Source organism: Chiloscyllium plagiosum, unplaced genomic scaffold (assembly GCF_037043375.1).
Source record: "Chiloscyllium plagiosum isolate Xiang-an unplaced genomic scaffold, Cpla_swu_hap1 HiC_scaffold_5, whole genome shotgun sequence".
Lineage (NCBI taxonomy): Eukaryota > Metazoa > Chordata > Chondrichthyes > Orectolobiformes > Hemiscylliidae > Chiloscyllium > Chiloscyllium plagiosum.
The window spans coordinates 85574106-85596330 of NW_028270143.1; the positions used below are offsets into that span (position 1 = coordinate 85574106).

Consider the following 22225-nt stretch of genomic DNA (forward strand, 5'->3'; position numbering starts at 1 on the left):
TTCCGCAAACTATAGAGAGCATTGGCACGTTCTTCATTATTCTTTTTCTTGATGACAGCTTATCTAAGGGGTCTGGACAAAGATTATTTAAATAAAAGAATACACTGGAAATACTCAGCAGATGATAGCAACAGCATATTTGAAAGGTCCTAGTCCTAAAACATCAACTTAGCTACTCTCCACAGATGCTACTTTAACATGCGTATTTCCAGGATCTGTTTCTTTTTATTTCAGATTCCTGCTTTTCTGATTACAAAGACTGTCCCATGGTCAGAGTGATATCTAAGCTAAAGAAAGATATCTAAACCACCTTTACCACCATTCCTTATTAACATATTAAGTGGTATTCAATTACTGAAAGGTGATTATGCAACAGTTGGTTAAGAACTGAACAGACTCAAGGCATCTGTTCTTATTTTCCCAAAATGGTATGTTAGAAAGGCAACAACTACTCTCACAACTAGTATGAAAATAACACCATCAATACAAGAAGCATTTTGAGACAAAAGAGAGCTTTATTTCATAAAGCAAAGCTCAGGTATGGAGTGTGTAGAATGTAGCACTAGTACATGTTTTATGAAGTTGCATCACTTAAACAAAAAAAAATATTTACATAATGACCTATTAGAGACAAAACATTGTGCATTTATATTTTAAGCTGCCAGAAGCATCTAAAATACACAGATGAGCCACAGAGGGGGATTTTTGCCCAAATATATTGTTTGCACATGTACCTCTTTTTTTCCCCAAATGGGCTTTGTTTTTTCTGGTCCTATTACCAATGGAAAGTACAGCATCTTACAGAAAATTTGAAATGAACATGACCGGCACAGTGATTATGGATTTTTTTTAAATACATAAAATATATAACTGTACATTTACATAACAGCGTTAACATCACTTTACCAAGAGTAACAAAACCATGTTAAATTATTACATAGTCACACTGATGATATTGCCTTTGGCCACTGAAGATGCTGACACTAGAATTCTAGTATAATCTAGGTAATTGCTACCTATGTGAAGCATTTAAAAAAAATTGCAGTCCAAACAGCATTGACACATTTTTAATAGGAAAAGGCATTCTGGCACTCCTTTGCCTGCTTAAGTTCCCAGATGTCTGGGGAGGACACAGCAATGAAATTTGTATAGACGTAACAGCAATTTCAATGATACACCTAGGAAAAGGCACACCTGTTGCACAGTGTAATCTTTAAACATATTAAGCATATTTTATTTAACAGGACATAATCTGCATAATTAGATAGTGGAAATAGTACAGAAAAGATTAATTCATGCTTAAAATAACAAATATGATTATAGATTCAAGCAACCATTTATTACATATTTACATAATACCTAAAAATAATGTTGCAGAAACTAAAAAGGCAACCGTGATTTCTGAAATATTGCTGTTGTGTTAAGATAGTCTTAATCTCTTCCTCAATGTGAAAAGTATGCTAAATAGGTGTCAGATCTGCTCTAACATGGTGGAGAAAGACGTCTATAAGGACATTTTATTTGAAAACTAATCCATATAAAAAAAACCTGCTCACATGTAACACTTTCAGACATTTCTCTTGTAAACACTATTAACATGAATTGAAAATTCTTTTACATTGAGATGAAATAATGAAATCAAACTGCACAAATATTGATCAATAGTCTGAAGTGTTACAAATTCAATTTTTCTTCCCATACGCTATTCAAATCCTGCAACAATGGGATCTGTTGTGCAAATGGAGACTTCAATTACCTTAACAATTTACTCAATTTTTTTCAAATAAAAGCTAGAAATGCATTAAAATGTGGTCTAAAACAATGATAAATAATCATTAGTCAGATTCTGACACTTAATGGGCATCTTTTCTGTACTGCGACACCTTAGTTAATTTATCAGAGCTTTGAGACACTCAATTACTGTGAACAAATGTGACCAAAATTTGTGATTTCTTAATTTGATCTCCTCCTTGAAGGAATATTAACTTTTAAACTCAATTAGTACAAGCTACCTAAAGTGGTGATTGAGACTAACTCAACACAACAGGACTTTGGAAGTTGTATTTTGTTAAGACTCCCTTTGAAGAAACAATAAACCGTGAAGCTATCTTGAGGAGTGCCAGTGTGCACAATGGAAGTGGAACATTAGCAAGATAAACAAATACTGCTCTGCATCTTTCAGTTCAAGTGATAAACTGATCCACAGTTTATAATTTGAAACCTGTAATTGCTGTATGTCAATTAACATGCAGTTTCTTCCCATACTGAAAGTACCTCCCCCCATAAAGTTCCATCACAGCGAGTTTTGGAGTGTTGCTAAAGCAGTGCACTCCGATTTGATATCCTTCCCACAAAATAAAGTTCTTAATTGTGAGTACTGTGCTGGCAGTTTCAGGAAGCAGTTAAAGCTATTTTCCATCAGTCATCTTATTCAGAAGATGTAAAAGGGAATGCTTTCAGCAAGACAAACACTGCAGATGCCACTTCATTTAGCCCATTTCATTTTCATATTTTTTATCATCCCTCCCATTCTCTGCATGTGTTATCCATGTTAAGCTATGTCAAAATACTGGTGATAAATTCCACAAAGCGTTTCGAGTACTGTTCCGGGTTGACGGTGGAGATTTCGGCACCAGACTACAAAACACAAAAATTGCAGTTATCACTATTTTCTATTTGAAATGTCTTATAAGGAGGATTTCAACAAACAATTTTCCATGGGAATCTGTACAATGTTTTAAAAAATACTTTTCTAAAAAACTGATTTCCTTGTGAAGTCTGAAAGAAAGAGTCCAAGAAAAGCTTAGTTCTGCACTATTAACACAACCAGCTCTCATTTGCAAAACCCAACACGCCTACTCTTAGATGTGTTGATGGAAAATGAGACAGTGCCGCATAAATTCAGTATGGTACTGAATAAATTATATGCTTTAGCACTGAGATTATATGCTGAGATTACATCCAGATGACATGCTTTAGTACTGAGTGGTGCACCCAATTTTAAGTCTTAAGAGGTAAAGATGTTGCCCACTGAGACATGTTAATGTGCGAATCTACTAGATAACTAGCTCAATCTCTTAGAACTACTTTTGCTAGATAACTAAAGTCAACATGGAGATGTGTACCCACGAAACATTATTAACTAGAAAAGCATGTTTTGTTTTATTTCTCAGGTGTCAAAATAGTTTTTGCTAGAAAAGTATAAATTACTTACACCATGTTTAACTGTTTTGGCAGCATGTGCAGCTTTCTTCTTTGCATCATAATGTGTTAGAATGTCAATAATTCCCAGAAAGTAAATCTCCTTCCTCAGGGAGTCTACAAAAGATATACACAATTTATGAGTAGTGTTACTAAAAATGCATGAATAGATGAATAGCTGAACCAAAAAGGTAATGATCTACTTGAGCCACAAGCTAATTGGCAGAGGGTTAAAAAGATTAAAGAGGTAAATGCATTGCTCCAAGATTCGATTGGGAGAATTTAGCACCAGTACTGGGGAAGGAGGGAGCTGTTCTGATAGGATGAGCTCAATGTGAATCATGCTGAGACTAGTCAGTGAGGGGAAGGGTGGTTGGTTCAGTTACACAGAAAATTATAGAAAACATAAAGGGGAGAAGGGCTCAGGAGAGGTTAATAAAGTTTCCAGAATACATATTGGACAGAGAGCATGGAAAAGGTCAGAAATCTAACTTCAGGCACAGCAGATAAGGGGTCAACTATGAGAAGGTGGACACCCAATACAGGACTGAGGGTATTGTACATAAATGCATGCAGTATATGAAACAAGGTAAATAGCTTGTAACAGATTTAAATTGGCGGATACAATGTTGTGTGCATCACACAATCATGGCTGAAAGAGGACCATGGTTGGGAACTACATATCCAAGGAAAAGTATCCTACTGAAAGGACAGCCAGGTGGCAGAGAGGGCAGGATTGTCTTGCAAGTAAGAAATGAAACTAAATCGATAGCAAGAAGTGGTCAAGGGTCAGAAGGCATTGAATCTGTGCGGTAGAGTTGACAAATTGCGAAGGGAAAAATGACCCTGAAGGGAGTTGTGCACAACCCTCCTAGCAATGGTCAGGATGTAGACATAAACCAGGAGATAGGAAAGGCATGTAAGAAGGCACTGTTACAGTAATCATGGGGGAGTTCAATATGCAGGTGGACGGGGGATATCATATTGTTAGTGGATCCCAAGTTTTAGGGTGAGAGGGGAAAGATTGAAAAGGGATCTAAGGGACAACTTCTTCCACACACACTGTGGTGCGTGTATGGGATGATCTGCCAGAGGAAGTGGTGGAGGACAGTGCAATTACAACATTTAAAAGGCATCTGGATGGGTATATGAATAGGAAGGGTTGAGAGGAATATGAGCAAAGTGCTGGCAAATGGGACTAGATTAATTTAGGACACCTAGTCAGCATGGACAAGTTGGACCGAAGGATCTCTTTTGTTCTGTAAATGTCTATGACTTGAAATGAAATTTGTGGAATGTCTAGAAGATGACGTTTTGGAGCAGCTGTGATACAGTCCACTGGAGAACAGGCAATTCTGTATTTGGTGATGTGTAATGAGGCAGCCTTGACTAAGGAACTAAAGGTGAAGGAATCCCTAGGGGGCAGTGACCACACATAATAGAATGAGAGGGAGAAGCTTGAAACAGATGTATTGGTATTATATGTGAATAAAAGTAACAAAAAATATATGAGGGAGGAGCTGGCCAGAGCTGTTTGGAAAGGGAGCCAAAGAGGGAAGACAATGGCATGAATTTCTGAGGGAAATTCAACCCAAGGAAGAAGGTTCATACTAAGATGAGGATGAGGCAACCATGGCAGACAAGGGAAGTCATGGACAGCAGAAAAGCAAAAGAAAAAGCACACAATGTGTGAAGATCAGTGGCAATCCAGAACATTTGAAAGCCTTTAAGAACCAGCAGAGGACAACTAAAAAGACAATAAGGGGTGAGAAGATGAAAAATGAAGGTAAGCTAGTAATATAAAAGATAATTGCAAGAGTTTTAGATATCTAAAATCAAGAATGGACATTGGACTGCTGGAAAATGAAGCTGGAGAAGTGGTAATAAATGTTAGTGGAAGCTAGTGGAAAATCAGGCAACTGAAGAGTTACATTAGGTATACCCTGGGATTTTTCCTAACCATGTGGTAACAAGGTCACGAAGGCACAAGTTGAAGCAGGAGCAAGGAGTAGGGATAAGGAAGTTGAAGTTCAATGATCAAAAACTATGGTTGATCAAATGGTTGAGAAAAAAAATGATGAGATCTCAGATATAATGTGAGAAAGTTAAGTAATAGTAGGTGAATTTAATTTTCCAAACATTGACTGGACATCATTCATTGCTCAGACTCTTGAATATAGGTGTTGGGACGTTATGTTGAGGACACACAGGACATTAGTGAGGCCCCTTTTAGAATACTGTATCCAGTTATAGTCGCCATGTTATAGGAAGGATATTATCAAGCTGGACAGGGTTCAAAAGAGATTTACCATGATGTTGCTGGGAATAGAGGGCTCGAGTTACAAAGAGAAGCTGGATAGATTAGATTCCCTAGAGTATGGAAACAGGCCGTTTGGCTCAACAAGTCCACACCGACCCTTCGAAGAGTAACCCACCCAGACCCATTCCCGTACCCTATATTTATCTCTGACTAATGCACCTAACACTGTGGACAATTTAGCATGGCCAGTTCACCTGATCTGCACATCTTCGGATTGTGGGAGGAAATTGGAGCACCCAGAGGAAACCCTTGCAGACATGGGAAGAATGTGCAAACTTCACATAGACAGTCATGGAGATGTACAGCACGGAGGCAGACCCTTTGGTCCAATTTGTTCAGCCAACCAGATATCCCAACCCAATCTAATCTCATCTGCCAGCACTTGGCCCATATTCCTCCAAACCCTTCCTATTCATATACCCATCCAGATGCCTTTTAAATGTTGCAATTGTACTAGCCTCCACCACTTCCTCTGGCAGCTCATTGCACCACCCTCTGTGTGAAGAAAATGCCCCTTAGGCTCCTTATATCTTTCCCCTCTCACCCTAAAGCTATACCCTATGGTTCTGGACTCCTGCACCCCAGGGAAAAGACCTTGTCTATTTATCCTATCCATGCCCCTCATGATTTTATAAACCTCTATAAGGTCACCCCTCAGCCTCCAACACTCCATGGAAAAGAGCCCTATCCTAATTCAACCTTTCCCTATAGCTCAAATCCTCCAACCCTCACAACATCCTTGTAAATCTTTTCTGAACCCTTTCAAGTTTAACAACATCCTTCCGATAGGACAACCAGAATTGCACGCAATATTCCAAATATGGCCTAACCAATGTTCCCTCATAAGTGTACTCCTGCTTCCTTTATACTCTTCTAAGGATTCACTCGATCTATCCTGTCTATACCTTTCACATGCTTCCTTCTTTTTCTTAACCAAACCCTCAATTTCTTTAGTCATCCAGCATTCCCTATCAGCCTTTCCTTTCACCTTAACAGGAATATACTTTTTCTGGATTCTCGTTATCTCATTTCTGAACACTTCCCATTTTCCAGCCGCCCCTTTACATGCAAACATCTGCCCCCAATCAGCTTTTGAAAGTTCTTACCTAATACCATCAAAATTGGCCTTTCTCCAATTTAGAACTTCAACTTTTAGATCTGGTCTATCCTTTTCCATCATTATTTAAAATCTAATAGAATTAGGGTTTCTGGCCCCAAAGTGCTCCCCCACTGTCACCCCAGTCACCTGACCTGCCTTATTTCCCAAGTGTCGGTCAAGTTTTGCGCCTTCTCTAGTAGGTACATCCACATACCGAATTAGAAAATTGTCTTGTACACATTTAACAAATTCCCCTCCATCTAAACCCTTAACACTATGGCAGTCCCAGTCTATGTTTGGTAAGTTAAAATCCCCAACCATAACCACCTTATTTTTCTTACAGATAGCTGAGATCTCCTTACAAGTTTGTTTCTCAATTTCCCTCTGACTATTAGGGGATCTATAATACAATCCCAATAAGGTGATCATCCCTTTCTTATTTCTCAGTTCCACCTAAATAACTTCCCTGGATCTATTTCCAGGAATATCCTCCCTCAGCACAGCTGTAATGCTATCACTTATCAATCCCCCTCCTCTCTTGCCTCCCTTTCTATCCTTCCTGTAGCATTTGTATCCTGGAACATTAAGCTGCCAGTCCTGTCCCTCCTTGAGCCATGTTTCTGTAATTGCTATGATATCCCAGTCCCATGTTCCCAACCATGCCCTGTTAAGCCTCTTGCATTGAAATAAATGCAGTTTAATTTATTAGTCCTACCTTGTCCCTGCCTGCCCTGACTGTTTGACTCGCTTCTGTTCTCAACTGTACCAGTCTCAGATTGATCTCTTTCCTCACTATCTCCCTGGGTTCCACCCCCCCACCTTACTAATTTAAATCCTCCTGAGCAGCTCTAGCAAATTTCCTTGCCAGCACATTAGTCCCCTCCCAATTTAGGTGCAATCTGTCCTTCTTATACAGGTCACTTCTATGCCAAAAGAGATTCCAATGATCCAAAAATATGAATCCTTCCCCCATATACCAGCTCCTCAGCCATGCATTCATCTGCTCTATCCTCCTATTCCTGCCCTCACTAGCTCGTAGCACCGGGAGTATTCCAGATATTACTACTCTCGAGGACCTCCTTTTTAAATTTCTGCCGAACTCTCTGTAATCTCACTTCAGAATCTCAACCTTTTCTCTTCCTATGTCGTTGGTTCCAATGTGGACAATGGCCTCCTGCTGGCCTCTCTCCCCCATGAGAACATTCTGCACCCTCTCTGAGACATCCTTGATCCTGGAACCTGACGTACCCCTCGTTGCATTAGAGCCAGTCTCAATAACAGAAACGTGGCTGTTTGTGCTACGTTCCCCTGAGAATCCATCACCCCCTACATTTTCCAAAACAGCATAGCTGTTTGAAATGGGTATATCCACAAAAGACTCCTGCACTAGCTGCCTACTTCTCTTACCTTTCCTGGAGTTAACTCATCTATGTGACTGTATCTGAGACTTTCCCCCCTTCCTATAAATGCCATCCATCACATACTGTTGCTGTTGCAAACTCCTCATTGCTTCTAACTGTCTCTCCAACTGATCCATTTAAAGTCATAGAGCATGGAAACAGACCCTTTGGTCCAATCCGTCCAAGCCGACCAGATATCCCAACCCAATCTAGTCCAACCTGCCAGCACCCGGCCCATATCCCTCCAAACCCTTCCTAATCATATACCCATCCAAATGCCTCTTAAATGTTGCAATTGTACCAGCCTCCACCACATCCACTGGCAGTTCATTCCATACACGTACCACCCTCTGCGTGAAAAAGTTGCCCCTTAGGTCTATTTCATATCTTTCCCCTCTCACCCTAAACCTATGCCCTCTAGTTCTGGATTCCCCAACCCCAGGGAAAAGACTTTGTTTATTTATCCTATCCATGCCCCTCATAATTTTGTAAACCTCTATAAGGTCACCCCTCAGCCTCTGACGCTCCAGGGAAAACAGCCCCAGCCTGTTCAGCCTCTCCCTGTAGCTCAGATCCTCCAACCCTGGCAACATCCTTGTAAATCGTTTCTGAAGCCTTTCAAGTTTCACAACATCTTTCAGATAGGAAGGAGACCAGAATTGCATGCAATATTCCAACAGTGGCCTAACCAATGTCCTGTACAGCCACAACATTACCTCCCAACTCCTGTACTCAATACTCTGACCAATAAAGGAAAGCATACCAAACGCCTTCTTCACCATCCTATCTACCTGCGACTCCACTTTCAAGGAACTATGAACCTACACTCCAAGGTCTCTTTGTTTAGCAACACTCCCTAGGAACTTACCATTAAGTGTATAAGTCCTGCTAAGATTTGCTTTCCCAAAATTTAATCTGATAAAATTCGTAGGCAGCAGCATTTATGGCAGATATAATCCACTGTAATCCTTAAATTCTTTTTAAACTCCCACATCTAACAAGTAGTACATATCACTCTATTAAAGGCCATTTTTGCTCCTTCACAATCTACAGACACAGAAAATAACACCGTCTTATTCTTCTACAAACACTGCCCAAGTTAAATTAATAGTTATGGCTTTTATTTTAAGTTTAATCAAAAGACATATCTCCAAAAACACATAATTAAAAAAGAACCTACTCTACTCTACTGCAGATTCTCTATAGGCCACACTTAAAACAACGATTAACTTATCTGATTCTGTGCTGTGAACTTCGTCCAACAGTTCCTCCAAGATCAGTTGTGAATTTTACTGTTTGATAATTTTCCCAGATGCCCTCTAATGTCCAGCGATATATGAATTCAAACAACAAAGGCATCCCGGAATGACCTCACCACGTGCTTCCTTTGTCTGTTCTTCTCCCTTTTAAAACTGCTGTTGTTTTGACTTTTTTTTCCCTAAAGTTACAAAAAATTGCAACAGCATATAAAACCGTAATTGCTGCTCCTGCAATTCGAGGAAATCACCTACAGCACCTAAAATACCTCAAAAAAGGAGCAACTGTTACAGCCAGAAATTTTTCCTGTCCTCCATCTTGGATTATCCAGAATTCTTACCATCCTCGGAAAAAGGCTCTCACTGTTCACTCGATCTAACCCTCTGATTATCTTATATGTCTCAATTAAGTCACTTCCTAATCTTCTTCTCTCTATCAAAAACAGCCTCAACACCCTCAACCTTTGCTTGTAAGACCTTCCCTTCACACCTGGCAATTTCCTAGTAAATCTCTTCTGAACACTTTCCAAAGCTTCCATATCCTGCCTATAATGCGGTGACCAGAACTGTATGCAATACTCCAAGTGCAGCCACACCAGAGTTTTGCCCAGCTGCAGCATGACCTCATGGTTCTGAAACTCGATCCCTCTACTAATGAAAGCTAACACACCGTATGCCTTCTTAACAGCCCTATCAATCTGGGTGGCAACTTTGAGGGATCTATATACATGGATACAGAGATCTCTCTGCTCATCTACACTTCCAAGAATCTTACCATTCTGCATTCCTGTTACTCCTTCTAAAGTGAATCACCTGACAATTTTCTGCATTAAACTCTATTTGCCACCTCTCAGCCCAACTCTGCAGCTTATCTATGTCCCTCTGTAACCTACAACGTCCATTGGCACTATCCACAACTGTACTGACCTTAGTGTTGTCCGCAAATTTACTAACCCATCCTTCTATGCCTTCATCCAGGTTATTTATAAAAATAACAAACAGCAGTGGACCCCAAACAGATCCTTGCAGTATACCACTAGTAATTGATTATGAAAAGCTATTCAGAGTGGCTACCAATGCGAGTGATGCCGGTGTCAATGCTATACTCTTGCAAGATGACAAGTAGATAGAAAAACCTATTGGGTACTTTCCCAGAAAATTGAATAATCGTTAGTAGAAATATTCCACAATTGAGAAAGCGACTGAATCTGGTGTTGACGTAGCAACATTTCAACATTTATATTGCCAGTAATGTGTCTGCCATTCAATTTGAAAATTATACACATGGCAGAGAGCATAGTGCTGACTTGTTGTTGAAACTTTGAAGGAAGATGGAGCCTTTTGGTGGTGGTAATAAAAACAGACTGAAATGGACTGTAGTAGTGAATGTTTGCTTAGCGTCAATGTAAGGTATATGTATTATAGTGTACTAATAGCGTGAATCTAAAGGTTTTTAAAAATGAGCCATCTTTGGATATTGATTTTTTTTCAAGGGGTGGAGGTGTGACAATGGCTTTAAGTGTGTATTTTCTCCTGCTTTTTTTTAATTAAGAAAGGTTGAGACAGAGGTGAATAGCAGTCTTCTCAAAACCAATAAAGTAAACAACTTGAGAGGCCGTGGGTAATTTTGTTAAAACAATAGAAGCAGCCTGAATGGATGGAATCAAACTTCCACAGAACTAGGATTTCAGCAGTTCCTGGGGTCTTGAAGCTGGATGTGGAAGCTTACAGCTAAAAGCTTGGGTTCCCTTCCTGCTGCTAGAATTGCATGTCACAATCTATTTTACTGAAGTTGCCTATGCCAAACATGTGTTTATGGAATGTTACTATATTGGAACAGTTAATATTATCCTGTTAAGCATTTCGATAGACTTACTATTAAGCCAATTATTCCCTTTTTTGACTGTATTTTAACTGTAGTATAACCATAAATTGTATTTTACTTAAAGTTGAGTAGTTTGACTGATCAAAGTACATCTGGAACGCAACACCATACGCTTACCTTCAAAATAAGGAAATGTTTGGGTCAAGTCTATCTTTTTAATATATTTTGAGGGGATTTGGTTTGGTGCATAACAATCTGAATGCTAAGTGAGAAAGCATAAGAAAAGAACTGCTTATTTTAGTCATTTAATATACAAGTTTCCAGATATGTGACTTGATTGAAGGACAACGCATCACATTTTTCAAACTATGCTTGGTAAACATATTTAATCCACGATGCCAGTCACACTGTTGTTAATGTGAGAGTACCATAATTCAAGGCAGGAAAAGATACAAGTCTGATCAGTTTTGAATCCAAAACAACTTGTGAATTTTTGTGCAACATTGAATATTGCAGGGTGTGTGTTCTATTGACCTATACAAGGAGTAAGGACAAAGTCAAACAATATAACTGAAGGAAAAAATGTATAAAAACAGGTTAATCTGTTCACAGCGTTAAAGAGAACCATATTTACAATGTTTTGGTTTGTGATAAGTGTGTCATTTTGATTGCAAGCTAATTTACGTCAAATTCTGAATTAACTTTTTACTCCAGCCACTTTTTAAGTTGCTGAATAAAGAAGCACTGATGTGACTTTGAACAGTATGATGAGAGTTGTTGGGATTGGAGGGGGTGAATGGTAATTTTAATCTCTTGCTAAAAATCTAATTTTGTTTCTAGTCCACATTTAACTGTCTCTACTGATTAATTTCTAAACTTTTGTTTTGGACCTGGGGCTGAGCTGCTTCACAACAGAGAAATACACATCTCAGTGTGACTTTGAATAGAATGCTGGGAGTTGGATGAGTTAGGGGGAAGGTGGTGTTTCTTTGGCTTACTTTTTCTAATTTTTTTCATCCTCAATGAATTGGTAATTATCCATTATGGAACAAGAAGCCAGTTATTTGATCAGTTTCTGGTAAAATGGTTAGAGTTGATTATTTTCTTAAGCTTTAAAATAGTATATGTACTGGTAATAAGGTTAATAAAATGCATTCAGAAAGGAAAAAAAAAGTAATTCTGTTAATTTAAACACTAATTAAAAAGAATGCAGGACAGATGATGGCTACACCATGTGAAAACTCCTGGATACCAACAGAATCCAGGGAAGTGATGTCTGCAGTAAGCGTTTGTAGTTTGAGCAGCTTTTTCTCAGAATTTCAGGAGGGGAAAGGTTACCTTTCCTCAGGTGGTGGTCACACTTTAGGATAGGATCTTCAGATTTAATTAGTGTTTGGTAACAAGGGAGACTGGCTACAGCTGAGACAAATTCGGGAACTTAGAGGGCAGATAGAGATGGTATGGTTAGTGCATTTGCAGATGACACCAAAATTGGTGGCATAGTGGACAGTGAAGAAGGTTACCTCTCAGAGTACAACAGGACCTCGATCAGATTGGCTAATAGGCCAAGGACTGGCAGATAGAGTTTAAGCTAGATAAATATGAGGTGCTATGTTTTGATAGGGCAAATTAGGGCAGGTCTTATACAGTTAATGGTAAGGACTTGGGGAGTGTTGCCGAGCAAAGAAACCTTGGAGTGCAGGTTCATAGTTCCTTGTAAGTGAAGTTGTAGGTAGACAGGGTAGTGAAGAAGGTGTTTGGTATGCTTGCCTTGATTGGTCAGTGCATTGAGTATAGGATTGGGAGGTCATGTTGTGGCTGCACAGGATATTGGTTAGGCCACTTTTGGAATACTGTGTTCAGTTCTGGTCTCCCTGCTATAGGAAAGATGTTGTTAAACTTGAAAAGGTTCAGAAAAGATTTACAAGCATGTTGCCAGGGTTGGAGGGTTTGAGCTATTAGGGAAGGCTGAATAAATTGGGATGACTTTCCCTGGAGCATCGGTGGCTGAGGGGTGACCTTACAGAAGTTTATAAAATTTTGAGGGGCATGGATACAGTGATTTGAAGAAGTATTTTCCACAGGGTAGGGGAGTCCAAAACTAGAGGGCATAGGTTTAAGGTGAGAGGGAAAAGATTTAAAAGGGACCTGAGGGGCAATTTTTTCTCTCAGATAGGTGTGTGTATGGGATGAACTGCCAGAGGAAGTGGTGGAAGCTGGTACAATTCCAACATTTAAAAGGCATCTGAATGGGTACATGAATATAAAATGTTTAGAGTGATATGGGCCAAATGTTGGCACATGAGATTAGATTAATTTATGATAATGGTCGGCATGGAAGAGTTGGACTGAAGGGCCTGTTTCCCTCCTATACATCTCTCTGACAAGCATGCAGGAGGCTCAAACATTACAATTGCCCAATAGGTATGAGATGCTTTAAGCTTACTTGTTGAGAGTGAGGACTGCAGCATGACTAAGCTGACTCACCAAATCACCATAGTACAGGAAGTCATTAAAGTGGAGGGGAGCAAGAAGAATTATAGTGGAAGTAGGGTCCAGTAGAGTTCTCTGAAGGTTAGTGCGCTGGTAAAGAATGCTGTGTTGTCTGCCTGATGCAGGGCTTAGAATATCTGTTTCAGGTTAAAGAGGAACTTGGTGGCGGGTGGAAAGGTGAGGATCCCGTTATCATGCTCTATGTAGGTACCAATGACATGGCTGTACAGGGAAATAGGTCCTGAATAGTCAGCATAAGGAGGTAGTCACCTCATGGCTGATGGGCATTTCAACGCCACTTACCCACACTCTCCCCGTATCCCTTAATTCATTGAGAGATTAAGAATTTATTAATCTCGCCTTGAAGACATTTAACACCCCGGCCTCCACTGCACTCGTTGGCAATGAATTCCACAGGCCCACCACTCTCTGGCTGAAGAAATGTCTGCTTATTTCCATTTTAAATTAATCCCCTCTAATTCTAGGGCTGTGCCCATAGGTCCTAGTATCCCCGCCTGATGGAAACAAATTCCCAGCATCCACCCTTTCTAAGCCATGCATTTGACGTTGTTTAAAAGGAAGATGTACAAGCTAAAGGATTGCTGAAGGTGTAAATTCAATGGCTGTTTAAAATTGGTGTGTGGATTAGATCAAGTTCTGACAGGAATCATGGAACGTCACACCTAAAGAGCTTTATATGAACTTTAAACACCTGCACTTCTAAAGGAGAGAAACCATGCAAAAAAAAAAAAACGGAACTATTATTTCCTCTGGCTTGTGTTCTGGATTGTGGAGTGAAAGAAAGGAAATTTATAAGCAGATAATTTTGGACGGGTGGGGGTATGGAAATGTGTGATGGCTCATTACTACTACACTAATAATCCAAAGACTCAGATAGTGTTCTGGGGAACCTGGATTCAAATCCCGCCATGGCAGATGACAGAATATAAATTCAATATCAATCTGAAATTAGAAGTCTAATGGTGACCATGAAGCAATTGCTGATCATCAGAAAAAAAGCCCATCTGTTTCACTAATGTCCTTTAGGGAAGGGAATCCATCATCCTTAGCAGGTGAGGACTACATGGGACTCCAGACTCACAGCAATAGGGTTGAGTTTTAACTACCCTCTGGGCAATTAGTGATGGCCAATGAATGCTGGCCTAGCCAGCAATGCCCACACCCCATGAAGAAATGGAAAAATCCTGGAGCATAGCCATTTAAAGACAGTCTATCAGGAATTGTAACGAATTGGGAATACTGACCTGGAAGATTGCTGTAACAAATAGTGGACTTATATCCAAAACCGTACTCACAGATGACGTGAACAAACTAGGAAAACCAATTTTTTAATCTGCAGAAAGTTTTCTTGAGTCTCTATTATCAGAATATAAAAATGTCCATACTTGATCCCACTACTTTTCAAGGACAATTAGGGGCATTTATTTTGTGAATTTATAAGTTCAGCCACTTGAACAGTTATAAGATTTAATGAAGCATTTGCGATTAGAACTTTGCCTGACATTCACAAAACCTGAAATTTTAAAGTGGGCGGCCAATGGTCACAGGTGAAATTGAGAAAATGAAGTGTGGAGTAGTATTAACATTTGAGCAGTGGAATTTAGAATTTCAACAAGGAAGGGAACGTCGGTGCGGGGTGGGGGTAGGGGGTGTTCAGGAAGGGCAACAGAGAATTTCAAACAGCTCAAACTGAGGGGCAGGAAGTCCACTGTGTCTCTTGAAGACATCACGAGCTGAGACTTAATTGCTGAGGCAACCTGGTTTGCTCATTTAACCCCTAAGGTTAAGGAAGCAGGGGATGAACCTTCTTTGCTTTTTTGGAGTGGTTAGCACACAGCTAAAGTGACCAGTCTAAGTCCTGATTAATGGAGAGATAAGTCGCAGGGAAAGCTCACAAGGTTTATTCCTTCTTACTGGACAATGAGGCAGCAAAAAGCACCACCTGAAGCATATGAAGTTAAGGTTCCATCTAATTTTCTTACTGGCTGCACAGACTTCCATAACAATGCTGTGCTGGTGTGCTGACGCTAATCATTTTGCGTGGAAAATTGGATCAGTTGCATATGCATCCAGCCTAGAGGGCATGTTGATCGGAAGTACATAACAGTCAGTGCCAGAGGCAAACTATCAGAAATTCTGTAACTTCAGGAAATGGTCTGACCAAGTATATTTGAAACTCAAAAGGCTTAAGTAATTTGTTTTTGACCAATGGGTGTGGTTACCTCCAAACAAGTTGAGAGGATAGAGGTGAGGAAAGTGATACAAAACAGAGCACCCATGGGATACTAGGAAATACGGAGCACCCTCCTCGGGAGAGAATGACTAGCCTTGAGATGAAAGGCGACGTCAAGCAGTTCGTGTGCTTTAACTACTGAAAGGAAGGACATGTCCGGTCTAACTGCTGGAGGCTTCAGGGAAATTCAGAGCACTTATATCCCATGGAGAGAATGAAATTAAATCAGAGTTTGGAAGGCCAGGCTTTGCCTCTGAACGTTGTTGCAAATCCCTGTAGACACTCGGTGGGGGGGAGAGAAGGTGGATAAGGTTAAACAAATCCCTGAGAATTACTAGGATTTCATATCACAAGGAGGTTGGATGAGAAGTCTGTTGTGATTATGAAGGATACCAGGGCCACTCAAACTCTATTGCTGGGAAAAGGTACAGCGTTCCCATCAGAGAGAGCGCAAAATAATAAAATGATGGCATTGGGATTGCAGGATGTTATGTGCACATCACCTTTGACCAGGTGCATCCTTGCACTGGAACCAGTGGGTGTGACAATCATTGCTAGTTTGCCTTTTGATTAGTTGATCTATTGCTTGTCAATGACTTGCTGGGCATTTACATCCCAGCATTCCCAGTGGAGAAACCTACTGACAGGAAGACCAATCAGCTGCAAGTATAAGTACCTGGAACTTTTGTCTGAATGGGTGGAAACAGATTCTATGGCAAGACAAGCTCAGCCAATGGAGGCTCAGGGGGTACTTCAAAACAGAAAGGCCTTTGGACTGACTATCTAAAACTTTGCTTTTTGGAGTCCAGAAGAACTCTAGACAATACTAAATATATAAATAAAAGAAAGAACTATGGATGTTGGAAATCTGAAACAAGAACAATTTGCTGGAGAAACTGTTCCGAAGAAAGTTAGATGCTGCCAGACCTGTTGAATTTCTCCAGCAATTTCTGTGTTTGTGGGGTAATAAATAGGTAAGCACCTCAGCAAGTCCATCAACCATTAAAAAACATTCTGTGAGGCTGTGCACACTGACGCTGAAGTAGAAGCAGTCCCTGAATGTAGTCTTTTAACAATGAAATACTGATGAGGAAATGGAACCTCCCTCACAGACCTAAAAGCAAGGCTTGGACAGTGATCCACCAGATAGTGGTGCTGCTGAGGTACTGTAGGGAAATGCTGTGGCTAGCTCAGGAAATTCCAAAAGCTGGGAATGCTGCTTTATGCAAAACTCAAACATTTAGTTTCTTTTTAATGGCCACACCTCTTCAAGGATGTATTAACATTTTGCAGAACTTACCAGATCTGCTAGATTGTAGGGAATAAAAGTGTGGTGCTGGAAAAGCACAGCCAGTCTGACAGCATCCGAGGAGCAGGAAAGTCGACCTTTCAAGCCTGAGCTCTTCATCAGGAAACTCCTGCTCCTTGGATGCTGCTTAACCAGCTGTGCTTTTCCAGCACCACACTTTTTGACTCTGATCTTCAGCATCTGCAGTCCTCACTTTCTCCTAAGTTGTGGGGAATCCCCAGTCCACAGTAAGATTCCCATGCTGGCTTGTGATAAACTAGGTGTTAGTGGACAGTTTGAGGTCCGTGCCCAAAACAAAATAGGAAGGATATTATTAAGCTGGAGGCTTCAGAAAAGATTTACCAGGGTTTTGCTGGAAATGCAGGGCTCGGGATATAAAAAGAGACTAGAAAGGCTGGGACTTTTTTCACTGGAGTGTAGAAGGTTGAGGGGTCACCTTGTTGAGGCTTATAAAATCATAAAGGGCATAGTTAAGGTGAATGACAAGGGTCTTTTCTCTAGGGTGGGTGAGTTCAAAACTAGGGGGGATATTTTTAAGGTAAGAGGAGAAAGATTTAAGAAGGACATTTTTTTTTTACAGAGAATAGTTTGTGGGTGGAATGAACTGCCAGAGAAAGTAGTGGGTGTAGGTACAATTACCCTTTTTAAAGGCATTTGGATAAGTACATGAATAGGAAAGGTTTGGTGGGATATGGGCCAAATTCAGACAGGTAAGGCTAGTTTAGTTTGGGAACATGGTTGATATAAAAGAGACTTAAGGGGCAACTTTTTCACACAGAGGGTAGTACGTGTATGGAATAAGCTGCCAGTGGAAGTGGTGGAGGCTGGTACAATTGCAACATTTAAAAGGCATTTGGATGGGTATATGAATAGGAAGGGTTTGGAGGGATATGGGCCAGGTGCTGGCAGGTGGGCCTAGATTGGGTTGGGATATCTGGTCGGCGTGGACGGGTTGGACTGAAGGGTCTGCTTCCATGTTGTATGATTCTATAAAAGGGGTTACCAGTATGTCCTTACCATCATGTATGTGGCTACCAGTTTCTCCCAAGGCTGTTCCTCTGAGAAACATATTTGCCAAAATAATGGTGAGGGATTAACCCAATTCTTCGCCAGTATGATCTGCCCATTTAGATCCCGTTGGATCAGGGCTCAAATTTCACATCTAAGATATTCCAGGAAGTCATGGGTAAACTAGAGGGAACCCTGTGGGAGTCTTCAGCATATAGACTGTAGTCACAGGGGATGTTTAGAACAGTATTATCAGAGTTCAGAACAAGTAAGTATAAATCTAAGGTATTAAAATGCATGTTAAAAAAATAGGAAAAATGAGTGGTAAGAATCTGGAACTTGCTATCACATTAGAGGTTAAAGCAGAAAACACTGATACATTTAAGCAGAAGCTTTCTGCAGGCATAAGGGGGAATAGAACGGTCAATAATGGGATAGAGTCAGTAGAGATTTCTCATGTAGAGAATAAAACTATTATAGACCTAATGGATTTTTTTTTGCTATTGAATCAACATTGTTAGTTCTATGTGAACAATTAGTAATACCATAGGTAATCTCACAATAATCAATTTGTTAAAAAAAAATTAGTTAATGCATGATTTCAGTGTTAATAGGCAATGATAAAATTAAATCTATTTTAGAAATGTATAATATGATTAAACTACATCCTGGGGGAAATAAAGCATACATTTATCATCATTAAAATTTGCATTTAATGATCTTTACATAAGTGGTTGAACTTTCTTTACACAAGTACTTATTGTTTCTTATATTGATAACCATCTTATTTTCCATGCAAAGTAGATCAATATATGAAGGTTCTGGATCAGTGGTGCTGGAAGAGCACAGCAATTCAGGCAGCATCCGAGGACAGGCAAAATCGACGTTTCGGGCAAAAGCCCTTCATCAGGAATAAAGGCAGAGAGCCTGAAGCGTGGAGAGATAAGCTAGAGGAGGGTGGGGGTGGGGAGAGAGTGGCATAGAGTACAATAGGTCAGTGGGGAAGGAGATGAAGGTGATAGGTCAGGGAGGAGAGGGTGGAGTGGATAGGTGGAAAAGGAGCTGGGCAGGTCGGACAAGTCCGGACAGGTCAGGGGATCGAGTTTCTGGAGGTTAGAAGCTAGGATGAGGTGGGGGAAGGGGAAATGAGGAAACTGTTGAAATCCACATTGATGCCCTGGGGTTGAAGTGTTCCGAGGCGGAAGATGAGGCGTTCTTCCTCCAGGCGTCTGGTGGTGAGGGAGCGGCGGTGGAGGAGGCCCAGCACCTCCATATCCTCGGCAGAGTGGGAGGGGGAGTTGAAATGTTGAGCCACTGGGCGATTTGGTTGATTGGTGCGGGTGTCTCGGAGATGTTCCCTAAAGCGCTCTGCTAGGAGGCGCCCAGTCTCCCCAATGTAGAGGAGACCGCATCGGGAGCAACGGATACAATAGATGATGCACATCCACTAATATCATCTATTGTATCCGTTGCTCCCGATGCGGTCTCCTCTACATTGGGGAGACTGGGCGCCTCCTAGCAGAGCGCTTTAGGGAACATCTCCGAGACACCCGCACCAATCAACCAAATCGCCCAGTGGCTCAACATTTCAACTCCCCCTCCCACTCTGCCGAGGATATGGAGGTGCTGGGCCTCCTCCACCGCCGCTCCCTCATCACCAGACGCCTGGAGGAAGAACGCCTCATCTTCCGCCTCGGAACACTTCAACCCCAGGGCATCAATGTGGATTTCAACAGTTTCCTCATTTCCCCTTCCCCCACCTCATCCTAGCTTCTAACCTCCAGAAACTCGATCCCCTGACCTGTCCGGACTTGTCCGACCTGCCCAGCTCCTTTTCCACCTATCCACTCCACCCTCTCCTCCCTGACCTATCACCTTCATCTCCTTCCCCACTGACCTATTGTACTCTATGCCACTCTCTCCCCACCCCCACCCTCCTCTAGCTTATCTCTCCACGCTTCAGGCTCTCTGCCTTTATTCCTGATGAAGGGCTTTTGCCCGAAACGTCGATTTTGCCTGTCCTCGGATGCTGCCTGAATTGCTGTGCTCTTCCAGCACCACTGATCCAGAATCTGGTTTCCAGCATCTGCAGTCATTGTTTTTACCTCAATATATGAAGGTGATCAGCTAGAATAAAAAAAAAACATTACTGGCATGCTGGGTGTACCAATTAATCAAAAATGGAATTCAGGTACAGCAGGACCTCACCCCAAAACCATCACAACTGAAGATCAAGCTGACACTATGTTTCTCAGAATGGCTTGGAAAAAGAAATTGAACTGCATCACTGACAGTTTTTCAGAGGAGATTTCCAATCTTCTGTATTATTATCAACTTTTAAATGAACACATTACCTGAATACTGCAAGTGATTAGCTTTGTATAAAAGCTGTCAGAAATTCCGTATACGAGTGTGCAAGATAACACAAAGTTCACAGTATTTTATTAAAATCATTGGAATGCGCTTGTATCTTTTATTATATATATCTAATGTGAATGAAATATAACTTTTTACTTACTTTCATGGCTTTTTATGGCATACACATCAATAGCTGGGTCAAATTCACCAGGAGCTAATGGCTTTGAACTGTTCAGTGTATTTCCAGGGCTATCTGGAGGGGTTCCACATGATCCAGTTGTATGGGCTCCAGCCCCATCACTTTCCCCTTCTTCTTCTTCATCCTCAAACTCCATTTCTTCCTGTTCAGCTCGCTCAACATCATGAATACCAACCAGAAGACTGTAATCCATGATCTTCAGCTGAGCAAGGAACTGAAGAAAAAGTACAGAACTTCAAGTCACATTTAAAATATACTTATAATTAGAAGTGAAACCAAGTATGACATTACTATACCTTCAATAAAAAGCTAGAAACTTATCAAATAGGTATGGCATTTAGCATGAATTACACTTGGATTGAGAGGGGGGAAATGTTACCCAACCTGAAGCAGTCTTGTCTAGAAATTCAAGGTGCAAATTTAAAAAAAAAGGATGTGATATTACCAGTAGCTTGTCAACACTGAATCACAGATTTGTTACATTGCAGGAGGAGGCCATTTGCTCCATCATTTCTGCTCTGGCCCTCCAAACAAGCCAATCACAAACTGCCATATTCCAGTCTCCTCCTCATAACAAAATTCCTTTCACATTACACTCTCATTCCCTTGTGAATATTTCGATTGCAGGACCTCCACCACTCTTTTCTGCAGTGCATATCAGACCCGTGTTAATATGTTTTATTTCGCATATTGGTTTTAAGTTTTTTACCAATGACTTTAAATATATGTCTTTGCATTTCATGAGTGGAAATTTTCTCCCCATCTACTTTACCCATTCTGTTTCATGTGGGTATGAAAGGGTTAATATCTGGAACAGGACAATTAGCACCATCTAGTGTGATGACTTGGCTTAGACACAGAGTCACTCTCAGTGGAGAGAGAAAATGAAAGTCTTTGTAGTTTCAGAGAACCCCAGGCTGTCCTCTCATTAGAAAGGAATGACTTCGTGTTCTGTAGGTATCATTCGGCATCACAAACTACCTAAGAGACATGGAAGGCTTTCAAAGTGAAGAGTAGTACGGACAGAGATATTCCTGTGACCTGTATAGTTTATAGCAATACAATAAATTTCCTAGGACTAACTACTGAAGATGCTGGAACCTGTACTGAAAATAACAAATGCTGGAGATCACAGCGGGTCAGGCAGCATCCACGGAGAGAGAGCAAGCTAATGTTTCAAGTCTTGATGACTTCTCATCAGAGCTGAAGTGAAGTTTGGAATGGGCAGTATTTACGATATAGTCAGACAGGTGGTGGATTGGAATGCTAGGGGGAGAAAACAAAGAATATAGAACTTTACAGCGCAGTACAGGCCCTTCAGCCCTCGATGATGCACTGACCTGTGAAATTAGTCTGCTGTCCATCTAACCTACACCATTCCCTTATTATCCATATGTATGTCCAATGCCCATTTACATTCCCCTAACATCGGCAAGTCTACTACTGTGCAGATAGGCCGTTCCACGTTCCCTATTACTCTCTGAATAAAGAAACTACCCTTGA

General features: G+C 40.8%; 1 protein-coding gene across 5 annotated transcripts in view; it reads right to left on the minus strand.

The window, feature by feature from the left end:
• Window positions 1-495: 495 nt before the first annotated feature.
• Window positions 496-22225, minus strand: part of pip4k2aa (phosphatidylinositol-5-phosphate 4-kinase, type II, alpha a) — a 246388-nt gene continuing 224658 nt past the window's right edge. For all 5 annotated transcript variants that reach the window (XM_087987399.1, XM_043690447.2, XM_043690449.2 and 2 more), the window contains 3 exons: window positions 20684-20936; window positions 3215-3318; window positions 496-2637 (listed from right to left, as the gene is read on the minus strand). In XM_087987399.1, the coding sequence (XP_087843525.1) occupies window positions 2557-2637; window positions 3215-3318; window positions 20684-20936 (438 nt within the window). In that variant the 3' untranslated portion in view covers window positions 496-2556. The remainder of the gene's footprint in view (window positions 2638-3214; window positions 3319-20683; window positions 20937-22225) is intronic.